At 41.8% G+C, this 14,816-nt stretch overlaps 2 protein-coding genes across 2 annotated transcripts; one reads left to right on the top strand and one right to left on the bottom strand.

The window, feature by feature from the left end:
- Positions 1 to 626: 626 nt before the first annotated feature.
- On the bottom strand, positions 627 to 5,292 carry ALG2 (ALG2 alpha-1,3/1,6-mannosyltransferase). Its single transcript, XM_017527810.2, has 2 exons — positions 4,839 to 5,292; positions 627 to 2,104 (listed from the first exon to the last, which is right to left on the bottom strand). The coding sequence occupies exons 1-2, from the start codon at positions 5,184 to 5,186 to the stop codon at positions 1,202 to 1,204; spliced, it is 1,251 nt and encodes a 416-aa protein (XP_017383299.1). The 5' UTR covers positions 5,187 to 5,292; the 3' UTR covers positions 627 to 1,201.
- A 248-nt stretch (positions 5,293 to 5,540) lies between these two features.
- Positions 5,541 to 13,493, top strand: SEC61B (SEC61 translocon subunit beta). Its single transcript, XM_017527811.2, has 4 exons — positions 5,541 to 5,657; positions 5,834 to 5,931; positions 10,830 to 10,931; positions 13,134 to 13,493. Exons 1-4 carry the CDS (start codon positions 5,655 to 5,657, stop codon positions 13,219 to 13,221), a joined length of 291 nt encoding a protein of 96 aa, XP_017383300.1. The 5' UTR covers positions 5,541 to 5,654; the 3' UTR covers positions 13,222 to 13,493.
- The last annotated feature ends 1,323 nt before the right edge of the window (positions 13,494 to 14,816 follow it).

The following is a 14,816-nucleotide window of genomic DNA, read 5'->3' as shown; positions in this document are numbered from 1 at the left end:
ATAACTGCACTATGAGGGAAGTAGAATACTATAATTATCTCATTTTGCAGATGAAGAAGCTGAGGTATAGAGATTAATTTACTCAAACTCATATAGGCTGTTAGGCTCTCAAGTCTAGTTCTTAAGAGTTGATACATGTAGAGCCTTTGGTTAGTGAGCTGCTATTTTTGGAAATGAATTTAACTTTAGAGGTATATTCAAAACGACTGTTTATAATCTGCTCTTATGGACCAACAGGTAAATAGTGAACTATCAGAGTGAGTGGTCAGCGTCATGACAAGGCTAGAGCACATGGAGGGGGAAGATTGGTTCTGGTTTGGGAGGTAGCCAGAGGGTCAAAGAAAGCTTTGCAGCAGTGGCATTTGAGCCAGGCCTTGGAAGATAAAAAAAATTTGTGTCCTATACTTAGTAGGAGCTTGATCAAGACAACAAAAATATTAACAAAACTAATGACCGAGATGATATTAAGAAATATGCCCTGAACAAGATGCACAACACATGGGTGTCAATATTCTTCCTTCATTGCAATACGCACTTTACCCTAGTGTTCTAATTTCCAGTTTGGATGTTTTATCTATGTTTATAACAATAACAAAATAGATTATGGAGACCAAAATCTAATATTCTTTTTTTACGATAAACACCTTTTATTATATTTCAGTGTGCAAAAATACAAATTATCAAAAATAAAATACACAGCACTTTTGCTATGGATCCAGGCAAAGACATGACTAACGAAAGTTCCCTAACAGATGACAGTGAATACTTTGGTGGATTGATTCTGGGAGCTAGAGTAGCCCTGCTCTCATTATACTATGAACCTAAGTTAATCAGCTTTCATAATGATATACACTTAAACTATCAAAACCAAGTAAGGCACAGTATCATTCAAAATTTATAGACAGATGAGCAATAATTCAGAGAAAACAAAATACTCTGCCGAACATGGAATTATACCACATCTGTAACTTAACACTGGCAAAATTTGGAATGATTATAGCATAAAAGACATTGTTTTTCTGAAAAGGGACAGCGAGGTGTGGTATATAGGAAAGTGGCTCAGATTCAAGACTCAAGTTTATTTTTTAAAAAAACTCTTCTGCATTAGATTCTCGGTTTCTTTTTAGGTTTCAAAACGGGGTCTACAATACATTAAAATGACATTAATGAATGTAGCATAAAGATCTTAAAAAGAATCTGATTATACCAGCAATTTGGTGACATATTGGTAGAGCTGTTCTGTAAATGCTTCAGGGGAAAATTTTTCCTTCACCCTGGCTCTTCCAGCCACGCCCATGGTGGCTTTTAAGGAAGGTTCACGGATGAACTTTTCTATCGCTTCTGAGAAGTGTACTGGGTCAGGCTCACACAGAAACCCTGTGACACTGTGGACAATGGACTCCAAGGGTCCACCAGAATTAACAGCAATGACTGGGCACTGCATGTACATGGCTTCCAGAGGGACAATGCCAAAGTGCTCATTGCTTGGTGTGTAAAGCACACATGTGCAGTAGTGGAGGAGGGAGATTTTCTGTTTGTCTGAGAAAGACCTCAAGAAGGTCACATACTGGCCAAGGTCAGACTGTTGGACCATTTTCTTCAATTCCTGATAATGTTCCACATTCTCCTGGACTCTCTTGTCATAACCACCTGCCACGATCAGATGAACCTGCTCCCAATCTTGAGACGTCAATCTTCCACGCAGCTGTATGAGGGCTTCCAGTGCCAAAGTCAGATTTTTCTTCCTTTCGTATCTGTTGATAGAGAGCAGCAGGAATTTTTTCCCCTTGGGGATTAGGTCATCAAGATTTTCAGGAACAACTGAGTCAAAGCTGGTGACATTTAGAGATGGATAGAGGACATCAGGGTCTATATGAGACAGGGACTTGAATGTTTCCTTAAAAACAGCAGCTGTGAACTGGCTGTTGACTAAGATGCAGTCTGCCATGCCTGTGGTGTGTTCCTCTATCCAGTCAACTGGGGCCCTGTACAGCCGTTTAAGAAAAGAATCTCTCTTGGTGAGAAGCAGATCTGGGAAGTGACAGTAAAACAGGATCTTCTTCCGCCGTCTAGCCAGCCTGAACACTGGGATACAAGCGGACACCTAGCCAAAGCAAAAATCAACAGCAGATAAAGTGGTCAACTCAACTTCAACCAAACCAAAAGCACAGACACCCATCCTGTCTGCTAGTCTGTGGGGTCCTCATGGGTAATGTCTGATTCTGTTTTGTTCCCCTAGACTCTCACCCAGTACCATATGCCTGGTGTACAGAAGGCTAGAGATTATTTGCTAGATGTGTGCTAAACATTTAAAGCTTCAGGTCCAGTGGTTTCCTCTTGAATAGTGCTGTCTAATGGAAATAAGATAAAAATCTAGTAATATTAAAAATGTTTTTAAGGGTGAAATTAATTTTAATATATTATTTACCCCAAACATTATCATTTCAAAATGTAATCAACACTAAACAGCATTAATCAGATACTTTATATATACATGTATTTCACATTAAATCTTCAAATCAGTTTTGTATTTTAACTTTAGCACATCTCAGTTTAGCCACATTTCAAGTGCTCAACAGCCACATGTGGCTAGTGGCTATCATATGGTATGGTATAGCTCTAGGATCTTTCTCTTCCTAAAGAACTGAATGATCAACTATAGTAGTTTAGAGCACAAGCTCTAGATTCAAGACTGCTAAGGTTTGAATCTCAGCTCTACTAATTGTGTGGCCGTGATCAAGTAATTTATCCCACTCTGGGTCTTAGTTTCCTCTTCTATAACATGGTGACAATTATAGTTAAAAAAAAAAAAAAACCATATAATTTTTGTGATTATTAAATGCACTGATATATGCAAAACACATGGAGTTTAGCACACAGTATTTGCTCAATAAATATTAAAGCTAGTCATACTGAGCATAAACTAGATGCTGGCATTACTACAGACTTTTTTGTTGGGTAATCTTTACAAGTCATTTTAGTCTCAGCTAACTTAACAACAGAAGAAGGTAAACTTTAGGGATATTGTGCAATTTATTCAAAGCCACTTTATTAAAGCAGCAGACACAGAACTTGAATCCAGGATGCCTATTTCCAAGCCCCAAATTTTTCCTCTACCAACTTTGGTCTCAGATTCCTCATGCCTATCTATTGACACATGCACTGTGTTTGGTATATGTTCATATTACTTACAAAGAAAGCTTCCACATAAGCAAGGATGATCAAAAATAACTCAGGAGTCAGAATTAAAGAAACACAAATACAAATGTGATGTCATTTTCGCCTATCAGTTTGGCAAACGTTAAAATGGTTGATATCCAAGGCAGACAAAAGCATGGAGTATGAGGCTGTATCATACATTGTGGCAGAGTCAAGTGACACAGCCTCTTTGGTAGACAAACTTGGCAGTAGCTATTGATATTTAAAATGAACAACTCTTAGACCCACCCACTTTAGGAATGTCCTCAAAGGACATGTTTGCAGAAGTACAAAAAAAAATTAAAAAGACATAAAAGGATGTTCATTACAACACTGATCTATTCACAACAAACTAGTCACAACATTGGTATCCTTCAAGAAGCCTGTTTAATTATGGCACACTTATAAAAAAAGTGAATTTTCTGCCCACTATGACGAATGAAGAATCTCTAATGTCGACATCTAAGAATGTCCCGGTCGGGCGCGGTGGTTCACACCTGTAATCCCAGTACTTTGGGAGGACGAGGTGGGTGGATCACTTTAGGTTAGGAGTGAGAGACCAGCGTAGCCAACATGGTGAAACCCCATCTCTACTAACGATACAAAAAATTAGCCGGGTGTGGGGCGCGCCTGTAATCCCAGCTACTCTGGAAGGCTGAGGTGGAGGTTGCAGTGAGCCGAGATCGCACCACAGCACTCCAGCCTGGGAGACAGAGACTCCAGCTGAAAAAAAAAAAAAAAAGTCCCAAGTAGAATTTTTTTGCTGAAAAAAAGGAAGATGCCTAAAGTACGTATGTCATAATCCCAATTATGTACCAATAGAAGATATACCTACGAAAAAACACATGCTGGTGTCACCACAACTCCTGGAAAAATACAAGAGAAACTTAACGGTGGCTATCTTCAGGGAGGAGAAAAGGACGGGGCTTTTAGGTTACATCCTTCTATAATACTGGGTTTTTGGTCGAGTAAACGTTACTGTTTAAAGTCATCTTTTTTAGGATGGGAAAAATGAATGAAGGAAAGAGTCAAGAATAGATACAGGGCAGATCCAGGTGGACATTATTTACCAAGATAAAAAGCTTGACCTTTTCTCCAAAAACCAGTGGGGAGCCATGTACAAGTTTTAATAGGGACATGATATATTCAGCTCGGCGTTTTTAACAGAGGACACTGCTGAGGACGGTGTGGCCTGGCTCCGAACACAAGTATAGTGGGATGCAAATAGCCTGAAAGCAGAGTCAATAAAAATAAGGCGTAAGAAGGAAGACAACACACGATTACTCATTAATAAAAGCTGAATGAAGCTGACTTCGAATACCAGCGTTTTTGAAAGTGAGCCCCATGGACTATTTGCATCCCAATCACCCCATGACCCAGTTAAAATGCAGATTTCTGGACTCCACACCCAGGATCCAGGAGGAAAACTTCCAGGAGAGTGGAGCCTTAGCAATCTGCAACTTTAATGGGCCCACACTAAAGTTAGGGAACCACAGGCTCGCTCCCAGTTCTGACTTCTCCAGGTCAGTTCCGATCTTTCCGAACCGCAGACAGGGAAGGTCCTCTCTCAGAGGTCTTGCCCGAAGCCGCCCTCCAAGGCAAGGTCCGCACTCGCGCAGCCGGCCCCGCGGCTGCCTCACCTGGTCGCACACGACCACATCGAACTCCTCGTCAGCGAGGAACAGCACGTAGAGCGCCAGGAAGACCATGCGCACGTAGGAGCAGACGGCGGCGCCGCGGCCGCCCCAACCCAGGCCGCGCGGCAGCCAGTCTCCAGCGCATCGCACCGGCAGCTCGCGGCTCTCGGCGAAGCAGTGGCCCGGATCGTAGTGCGCTGTCCAGATCTTCACGCTACACCCGCGCGCCTGCAGCGCCAGCGCCGCGTCCAGTACCAGCCGCTCGGCGCCGCCCACACCCAGGTCTGGGTGCAGGAACAGCACCGACGGCTTGGGAACTGGGTCCCGTTTCCGGCCCTGCTCCTCCGCCATGGCTCTGGAGCAGCAACTGCATCCCACACCCTGAGGGGGCTTCTGCGCAAGCTCCGCCCCCCCGGCTCCCAGCTGGCCACCGAGGGCCGACCCCGCCCCTCTGCGCGTGCGTCAGTTAGGCCACATCAGCGCAAATTTGGGAGGGCCTAGTAACTGCCTGAGAAAATAGCTTATCTAAACCCTGGTTATATTTTTCCTTAGGTAGGGATTAGGCTCTAGGAAGGACGTTGTGACACAAAAGAAGGAGACTGGAGGTGTCTACTTCCTACAGAGCAGGTAACTAAGTTGTGTGTAGCAGACTATCTACAGGCATATCGTTAGACAACACAGGCGTCCCTGGAGTCAGTGAGGACCTTGCCTGCAAGTCCGGGGGCGGGGCCTGAGCCAGTCTAGCCAGCTGCGGGTCCTACCAGGGCTCCCCAACTTTCCTTCCGTCCGCGTCAGCTCCTTGACACTCTCATCTCCAGCATGGTATGGCGCCCCTTCCTTGATCCCCACCTCTCCCAGGATCTCTGACTCCTCCTTTGCGCCATGCATTTTCTCCGTAGCTCCCTTGCTTCCCCCAGCCTCTGGTGCGGGTGTCTAGGCTAGGGTTTTGGGGCAGGGCTGCCCCGCTCACCCGTCTGTCTGCTTGTTTCCCTCTACAGCCTGGTCCGACCCCCAGTGGCACTAACGTGGGATCCTCAGGGCGCTCTCCCAGCAAAGCGGTGGCTGCCCGGGCGGCAGGATCCACTGTTCGGCAGAGGTAAGGAACCCTGCAGTCCGTTCGCTTGCAGACTCGGAGAAAGGGCACAAGAACTCGCTGGTTTTGGGGAGGAGACCCTCTAGCATATGAAGATTGACAAGGGCAAAATGAGCTTCAAGTGACGTGGCCGTGTGAGTGGTTAAAGGTCTTTGGGGAGGAAGGCGACATTTTCTTCTCGTCGCTCAGTTTAGGGCACCACTCTTAAAAAAGGAAAGTTAACAAACTGGAATAGAGTCAGAGATAACTTTGAGAAAACCGATGTCATTAAACTGGTGTCTCTGGACCTGAGGTTTCCACTCACATTTCCATCTGGAGGCCCCATAAGCAATCTGTCCTACAGATAACTTGTCCTGCACAAAAACTCTCTTTTCAGCTCAGCTCCCTCACTCTCAATTATATCTCCTTACTTCCATATGGCACAGTTGTACACGCATTTACTCAAAGCCAGAAACGTCAGCGTCATCTTGGATTTTTCTTATGCTTTCTCTCTATCCAGTCATATGCCAGACTAAGCTCTTCTTGAAAGTCTTCTCATAAGCTCTTTCCTTCTCCTTTCCTACTGCCCTGCATTTGTGACCTAACCTTTCTCTTCAGGCTGTTTCCTTTCCAATCCATCTTCCACTTTGCTGTTACTCTTCTGTGTAATTTCTGTTACTTTCTCGTTGCTGAACCAAAAAATAAATAAAAATAAAAAAAAACCAGGGGGATACCAAAACTCTCAGTGGTCATTTCAGCCTAACTTTTCTTTGCTGTCCTATGATCCAGCACTTATGAACTCATTATTGTTTTCTGAATTCACTAAGTTTCTCCCTTACCTCAAGGCAAATTTCTATTTATTTTCGCTCAGGGGTTGTTTCCTCTTGAGGCCTTCTGTGACTGTAAGCAGCAGTAGCTACTAGTTTTCCCTTTTGCTCCCATAGCATTTTGTTCATATCATTGTAAGACCGGTGATGTTTCCATGTTTATCTCCTTCATTAGACTTTAACAGAGAACCTGCTCAAGTCATTTCTATCCCCAGCACCCACCATAAGGCATGACAATAAATAATGAAGGAAGGAAGGAATCTAGCAACCAGGTTGTTTTGGGATTTTTGAAGGAACCAATGGGGTTTTATCTAGGGAGGAAAAGATCTTAAGTGCATGCATGGAAGCTTCTTAAGGATGTGAAGAGGGATGTGACTATTCTTGTTAGCTGCAATAGGTAAATCTAAAACTGATGATTTGAACTTACATGAAACATTTCACATCAGAACAAAGACATTCTAATAGAACTGTCAGAAATGTAAAACTGTCCTGAATGCTTGTGAGTTCCCTGTCACTGAGATGTTCAAGAGGAGTGTATCAGGCTGTGATTTAGCTTATATGGGCTTTGAGTGGGGTCCCCTTCCCATGCTGGTTTTAGAGATTCTTTGTGTGAGAATAGAAAACATGTCCTGTGGGTGCAGTTCCCTGGGAATGGATCTGCTTAGTGAGAATTGGTAATACTGTGGCAGGGAAGTTTGGCCATTGGAGAATTTGTAAAGAAATAAAAGAAAAAGCATATATTTATCAAATGTACATGTGATAATGAAATAGCTAATTTAATAGTGAAAATGAAATAACTGATGCACAGGTGAAATGGAGAACTTAAACATTTGAAGACAGATGCAGTTTTTAAAGTTGTGGGTGTTGATATCATCTTTTAGGATTCAGTGTGATAAAGCGAGTGTAGCTAGAGAGACTGTGGTTGTATGTATTGAGAGACCTGACAGTGTTTCCTTCTAGAATTTTAGTAGTGACTAAATATCATTTCATGAGTGTAATGTAATAAGTATTGGTTGTTTGAGAATATCCTTGCTTTATAAGTCTTTGAGAAAACACTGGAAGTTAATGATTCATAATAGTGCTTTGGATTATGTTGTCTGCATATTTGCATTCTCCATGCATGATGAAATAATAGATTACTACCTTGGAGGAGAAATGCTGTTAAATTTAAGGTCAGGCCAGAGTTAGTGTTCTTACTCTCCTAAATGCAGTGTAAAAGGAACTTGCTGTGAGGAACAATAATGCTTTGTAAACTATGAAGGTGTAAAGTGCCACACAGTGTTCTAGCAGGATTAATGGGAATCAGGGATATTAAGATGGTGGAATAGGCTGGGTGCAGTGACTCATGCCTGTAATCCCAGCACTTTGGGAGGCCGAGACGGATGGATCATGAGGTCAGGAGTTGGAGACCAATCTGGCCAAGATGATGAAACCCTATCTCTACTAAAAATACAAAAATTAGCCAGGTGTGGTGGTGGGCACCTATAATCCCAGCTACTTGGGAGGGAGGCTGAGACAGGAGAATCACTTGAACCCGGGAGGCGGAGATTGCAGTGAGCCGAGGTTGTGCCACTGCACTCTAGTCTGGGCGACAGAGCAAGACTCCATCTCAAAAAAAAAAAAAAAGGTGGTAGAATAGCTGCCAATGTATAGACATGAAGGTGTTGAGGTCGACTACATGCCAAATGCTGTTTCAGCTCTAAAGATGGATCTATGAACAAGATAGGCAAGGTTTGTACTCATCAACCTTATATTCCAATATAGGCGATCAAAAGCAAGGAAAATAAGAATGTAATTTCAGGCAATAAGGGCTATGAAGATAAATGAAGCTGGATGGGGATAGAGAGTGGTGGGGATAGGATGAAGGTAGATAGTTGTTTAGGGTGTTCACAGTAGGTGATATCTGAGTAGAGACCTGAAAAAAGCAAGAGAGCAGATCACACAATGGTTGGTGACGAATAAGCATCCTAGCAAAAGGAATGGGTAAATATGAAGATGTTGAGGTCAATGAGCTTGGCTTTGAGGAGCAGACAAAAGTCACCATGTTGGAACAAAGTGTGTAACTGGTTGGTTATGAAAACCATTGTGTTGAGGTATGGAAGGGAGAGGCAGTTATGCAGAAATAAAAGAAAGAAAGGGTAAAATAGCCTCCAAATAGAAATTTGAGAGATTAAAGTGTGCTTTATTAACCTTTATCTAGCCTCCCTTAGGGAATGGGAGGTGTTTAGAGTACACTTTAGTATTAGGGGCCCAGGTTTTCAAATACTCTGCTATGTTCCATGTGCCAGCAGAAATAAGAAATCTTAAGAGAAGCCAGCCTGATTCCTCTGGGGCTCCTATAATTCCAGGAAACTCAAGTCAGGAACTGGAGGTGGGAGATTGTGGGAACAGTAGGAAGTACATGGGTCCAAGTCCTGGCTGAGTCCACGAGTTACTTTAATACATTCACACTGGGTTTGTCTTCTAGCTTAAGTTTTCAATAACAAGGAGGAAGATTTCAGCTGTATACCCCACAGATGAAATGATGTATATATGTGTGTGTGAAACCTTTTCTAAGGCCATGAATTTCTCTGTAAATCCCTGTACAGTTATGTTTTGCCATTTACAAACAGTTTTCCCATAGAAACAGCCACACAATGGAGTTATAAGTCCCAGGCTACCACGTAGCCCATAATTAATGTGTCTGAAATATAATCCTTGTAGTGCAATAGACCCAAATCTTTGTTTGACACTGACTGCTTTCAAAGTTCTAGCATGAACACAGCTCCTCCTGTTGGAACCAGGACTGGACTCTCCCACTCTGTCATGTAGTAGGGCAGGCTCCCTGAGCTGTAGACAGTGCTTCCGCGTTCAGAGTGTGGAGTAAAGACCATGGTTGGGTAAAGTGGGCATGAGGACCAGAATGGAGAGGAGAGCAAGAGGAGATGGTAGGGATAGGGTCTGTTTTTTTCCCTATATGCTCTTCCCTTTTTCAAAAATTGAGAATCAGTAGCCCACAGATACTGGAATGAGATTTTGAGGGAGAGTACATTGGGATTTGATGCTGAATGGTGCAGGCAGCAATGAGACAGGGCTTCTCCTCCTTACTCCCCACTAGGACTTCTGAGTTGTTGATGCATGCGCTGAAGAAGATTGCTTCTGACTTCTTACCACTTGCCCATTACCCTATATTGTACCACTCTAGCATGGGGCAAGATGAGCAGCCGGGGTTGGGGAAGTACTGCATGGAGGGGTAGTTGCTGGGTGGGCTTCCCCGGTGACTGAGATCTTCTCCCAAAGAGGAGAGAAAGGATTCCTTGGGCCTGTTCCTGGTGAGCGGAGTCCTAAGTGCTGCTAAGCTGCTTCTGTCTGCCTGGGCTGCATGTATCACATAGTGGATCTCACAAGCCTTGATCCCCTTGTGAGAGACACGTTTTGGTTTGGTGTTCTCTGTATTTTTTTTTTTTAATATCCTACCTCTCTGTGCAAGAACTGTGGTCACTATATTAAAATAGTGAAAACATATAACAAAGTAATTTTTTGTAAAGTTTATACTCTTATCTTGGGACCTGGATATAATTTAAAGCTTAGTTTTTGTCTCTGCAGTAAATATACTAATTTTAAAATACATCTTTTAAAGTAGCCATTTTAAGATCAGCTTGTATGGATTCAGGGCATTTTAAAACAGGGATTTATTACTTGGCTTCATGAAAAATACATGTGAGGAGAATGAAATGCTTTGTCCACATGAGGTGGCTGGATGTTTTGGGCGTGTGGATGGGCCCCAGGAGTCAGAGCTAGGTTCACATCCCAGCTCAGCCACCTGTTAGGGTCTTAGGTACTTTGCTTGACCTTTTCCGAGACCGATTTGCCTGATTTATAAAATGGAAAAATAGTGTCTGCTTTTCAGGGTTATTGTGTGTATTGGCATCAGGCAGGCACCTAGTTCCCTGTGGGTATCATGATCAAAGGAGTAAAAGCATGAATTTGGGTGGATTCTAGTAAAGAAAGGTTTTTGTTTGTTTGTTTTAACAATGTAATAATGGTAGCATATGTTATAATGCTATTCTAAGAATTTCCAGAAAAGGCCATTTGTAACATTTTCCTCTCTTTCAGGAAAAACGCCAGCTGTGGAACAAGGAGCGCAGGCCGCACGACCTCGGCAGGCACCGGGGGGATGTGGCGATTCTACACGGAAGATTCACCTGGGCTCAAAGTGTAAGTCTTTGGAACAGGCCTTGTGTTTCTGTCTAGTGTCAGCAGGGCAGCAGTGGCAGCGCTCTGTCTCTGTCACCAGTGGCGCTTGCATTGATGAGATTTACTGTACACAACAGCCTCATTTGTGCCAGGCAGGCTGGGTTTGGTTTGCCTGTTTATCAACCGATTAGGCAGTTTAGGACCAGGAATGACATCTCTTCATGGAGTGAGGGAAAGGAAGAGAAGTTCTTCATGGAGCTATGTCAAAATAAATGATGAGAACAGAGAGAACTGGAGGGAAAACTGCTTGATTAGATGAAATTGCTCTTCATTTGGTGTTCTTGCCCCATACTGAGAAATGGGACTAATCATTTGAATAGGAATTGGGTGATTTTTCAAAGTTCTCCTGAAGGCACAAATTGATATTATTACAGCTTGATGGAGGTTTTCCCATTAGGCTGTGTTACCGGGAGTTGCCTGGCCTCCTTGCTTTTGGTGGGTGGTGAGTAGACTCAGGAGGGTGAACATATAATACCACTTTACAAGTTCTTAGGCCTTGGAGTGCTCATTAGGTGATGTGAAATGGGCATCCAGGGACCCCTGTCCCCATGCCTTGCTCAGGGTTTCTGGTATTGTGTGGCAGATCTAATCCCACAGGTTTCTGTTAGGTTTCAGAACACCACTACCTGTAGCTGTTTCCTGACTAAACCCGCTGGATGTGGATATGAAGTAATAACAGTGACTCTCATTTACATAGCACCTGGTACTTTGCAAAGAACTTTCAATGTCTTTTATCTAGTTTGATCTGTCTACCAATCCAGTGAGGTAAGAGATGTTGTTATTTTGTAGATGAGGACCTCAGGTTCAGAGAGGCAAAGTGACATGCTCAAAGACAAACAGCAAGAGGTAGAACCAGACATTCTGGTTAAGTCCTACGGTCTTTCCATATTGTCCACCTGGTTGGGGTGGGGGAGGGGAGAAAACGGAATAATTTGGATTAGTTTTAATTAATTTGACCAGCATCTTGACTTGGATCACAAATTTAATTTACAAAGGCTTCCCTGGAATTCTTGTTTTCTGTTATATTGGAGACTTATATGATAATATAGGAATATCTAGGAAATAATTCTTGGGGTTGGAGATATGTGAGGTGAAGGTATCCTGACTGCCAACCTTTTGGTCTTTGGTAGAGGTCGTTTGAGTATTTCAGAGAGAATTTTTTTTTCTCCTTTAGCAACAGGGTTTTGCTCCATCACCCAGGCTGGAGTGCAGTGGTGTGATCACAGCTCACTGTAGTCTTGCATTTCTGGGCTCAAGTGATCTTTACTCCAAGAGACAAAATTGGATAAATCTGTATTAGTTAATTAGTTCTGAGTAGTTGGGACTACAGGTGTGCACTACCATGCCTGGCTAATTTTTTGTACAGGCAGAATCTTGCTATGTTGCCCAGGCTGGTTTCTAACTCCTGGCCTCAGCCTCTCAAAGTGCTGGGATGATAGGTATGAGACACTGTGCCCAGCCTCAGAGAGAACATTTGAAGCTCCTTGCTCTTCAGGGGACTCGTTTTGAACCCTTCTCAAGTAGGTTGTCTTAATTTTTATGGGTATACAGGTGTATATGGGTTATGTGAGATATTTTAATACAGGCATATGATGGGTAATAATCACATCAGGGTGCATGGGGTATCCATTACCTTAAGGATTTATTCTTTGTGTTATAAACAATCCAACTATACTGTTAGTTATTGTACAATATACATTTAAATTATTTTTTTACTATAGTCACCTTGGTGTGCTAGCAAATACTAGTTCTTACTCAGAAGGTTGTCTTTAAATCTTAATTTGAAAAAAAAAGTTTGGTAATTGGTTCATTTGCACAGAAAGAGTTTAGGAAATTTTTCTTCTTTTTATTTGAGAAGATAAGTAATACATGAAATTAATGTGTCCAAGACATCAAATCATTTCAACTTGTATGTATTTTGTTATGTCTTACTAAAGGATAAGGACTTGTCCTTTCTAAATAAAATTGCAGTGCCATCATCACACCCTCAAAATATCCACAATAATAATTTTAGGATTATTTTAAATGATATAAATAATGTTTCTGGATGAATCTTGAGTGCTGCCCACCTTACCTTACTTTTCCCTTAGACAATCTGTAGTATTGTAGATATAATAATATATTATTACTAAAAGTAAGCATGCTTTCTCTTCTTATTTCTAGTGGCCCTGTTCCAGTATTGGTTATGAGTCTTCTGTTCATCGCTTCTGTATTTATGTTGCACATTTGGGGCAAGTACACTCGTTCGTAGATTCAGTTACATCCATCTGTCATCTGAAGAAGGAGGAAAAAACTTAACATATCTTGGACCAAAAGTATAGTGACTATCTTTTCATGTGAAAAAATTTCTGTAAGCTTGCTGTTTTACAGGGGATTTATCCATAATTGATTTTGAAGAATCTTTTTTTTTCTATGGCTAATAAACTTAAATTCACCCATATACTGAGTCTGATGGTTGATGCCTCACCGCTAGGACCCCTAGTCTTTCTGCCTTTCGATTTGTAAGTAAATATGTAGAAAATATGTCTTGTGAATATTGAGTTTTTTGTTGGATTGACAGTTTCTCACATAACCATGTGGTTATTCAAGTCTAAGATCCTGTAATTGCCCTTGGCTTGCTTTCTTCTAGGTATTTCTATCCTGATGATTGTCCTTTTGGATATTCTGTGATTATCAAGGAGTGTGTCCATGACTCCATCAGCAGATCTATGTCCAAAGGCAGCTGGTACTTAGGAGAACAGTCACACAAGAAACCAGAGATCTTGGATGAAATGTTGGCGCAGGCTGCTTTTTGTCTTTAAGGCCATAGACTATATTTTGCCTCTTCTTTCTTGGTTCTTAATTTTATGAGTGTAAGACCAGGGATTTCCATTCATCTATTTCTTATTGTTAAACCCATGTTGAGATAATTCATTTGATAAATTGGGATTTCTCAAATATAATTTGGTAAGACTTATCTAATCAGAGTGAGACACTAACATTTCTACACTGAGTTGACATAATTCTAACCAAAAATAAAACTGAAGTTTCACTTAGCTTATGCTGCCATACTGGGTATAAAGATTCAGTTTCTGATAGGCCCTAGGACATACTAAGAATGGCTCAAAAGTAGCATACTTTAGCCAGGACTTCAAGCCAGAATTTCTGATAAGAGAGGGCATTCCCTGGGAAAGGTCCGAGTTGTAGAACAGAGTCACAAAATGATAGAGGTGTATTATTAATAGTTAAGAAAAAACATAATTTAAAAAACATCTTTTTCATACATTAAGCCTATTTTTAAGAAAAAGTCTCTGAATAGGTAAGCGGTTTCTTAAGTGTTCTTTAAAATCCTAGCTGTAAAGTACTTTTAGATTCAAACTGTCAAATTTAAATGATGAGAATATGTATCTTTAAAAAAGATTTAGGGAAGTATATTGGTAACTGAGCTCTTGTAAATCCTAACAAATGGCATTTTATTGGGAAAAAATTGATGAGAAACTGGTTTTCTTGGATCCTGTGAGTTGCTTATTACATGAAACAGGTGTCTTCATTTTTGAAATGCAGGGAAAAATGTCTTGATTTCATTTGGAAGGAATTAAATATGGTAGTTTCCATAATGGATTTTTTTCCCTGATACAGAGTTTGATGGTACCAGTTATAGCTAAAAATTATGCCTTTAATTTGGAAAAAAATCTATCCCTCTGTCCAGAGGGGCCTTTTTCTTTGAGGGAGATGCTGCAGCCACATGAGGGAGCTGTTTGGTTGTGAGGGGTGCATTCTCCTTGCTGCACCCATCTGCCTAGCCATAGTCTCTAGTGGACTACTGGCTGAAAGTCACTGAACTTTCTGAACTAGTGATTTATAAGA

The sequence above is a fragment of the Cebus imitator genome, unplaced genomic scaffold, assembly GCF_001604975.1.
Source record: "Cebus imitator isolate Cc_AM_T3 unplaced genomic scaffold, Cebus_imitator-1.0 Scaffold51, whole genome shotgun sequence".
Classification (NCBI taxonomy): domain Eukaryota; kingdom Metazoa; phylum Chordata; class Mammalia; order Primates; family Cebidae; genus Cebus; species Cebus imitator.
This window is presented reverse-complemented; position numbering and strand designations above follow the sequence as displayed.

What these genes read in the sequence shown, in the direction of transcription:
- ALG2 (XM_017527810.2), bottom strand. Translation starts at nt 5,186, where the DNA reads ATGGCGGAGGAGCAGGGCCGGAAACGGGACCCAGTTCCCAAGCCGTCG. An exon ending in ATGTGGTCGTGTGCGACCAG is followed by an intron (nt 2,105 to 4,838) that starts GTGAGGCAGCCG and finishes TGCTTTGGCTAG; the next exon opens with GTGTCCGCTTGTATCCCAGT.
- SEC61B (XM_017527811.2), top strand. An exon ending in GGATCCACTGTTCGGCAGAG is followed by an intron (nt 5,932 to 10,829) that starts GTAAGGAACCCT and finishes CCTCTCTTTCAG; the next exon opens with GAAAAACGCCAGCTGTGGAA. An exon ending in GATTCACCTGGGCTCAAAGT is followed by an intron (nt 10,932 to 13,133) that starts GTAAGTCTTTGG and finishes TCTTATTTCTAG; the next exon opens with TGGCCCTGTTCCAGTATTGG.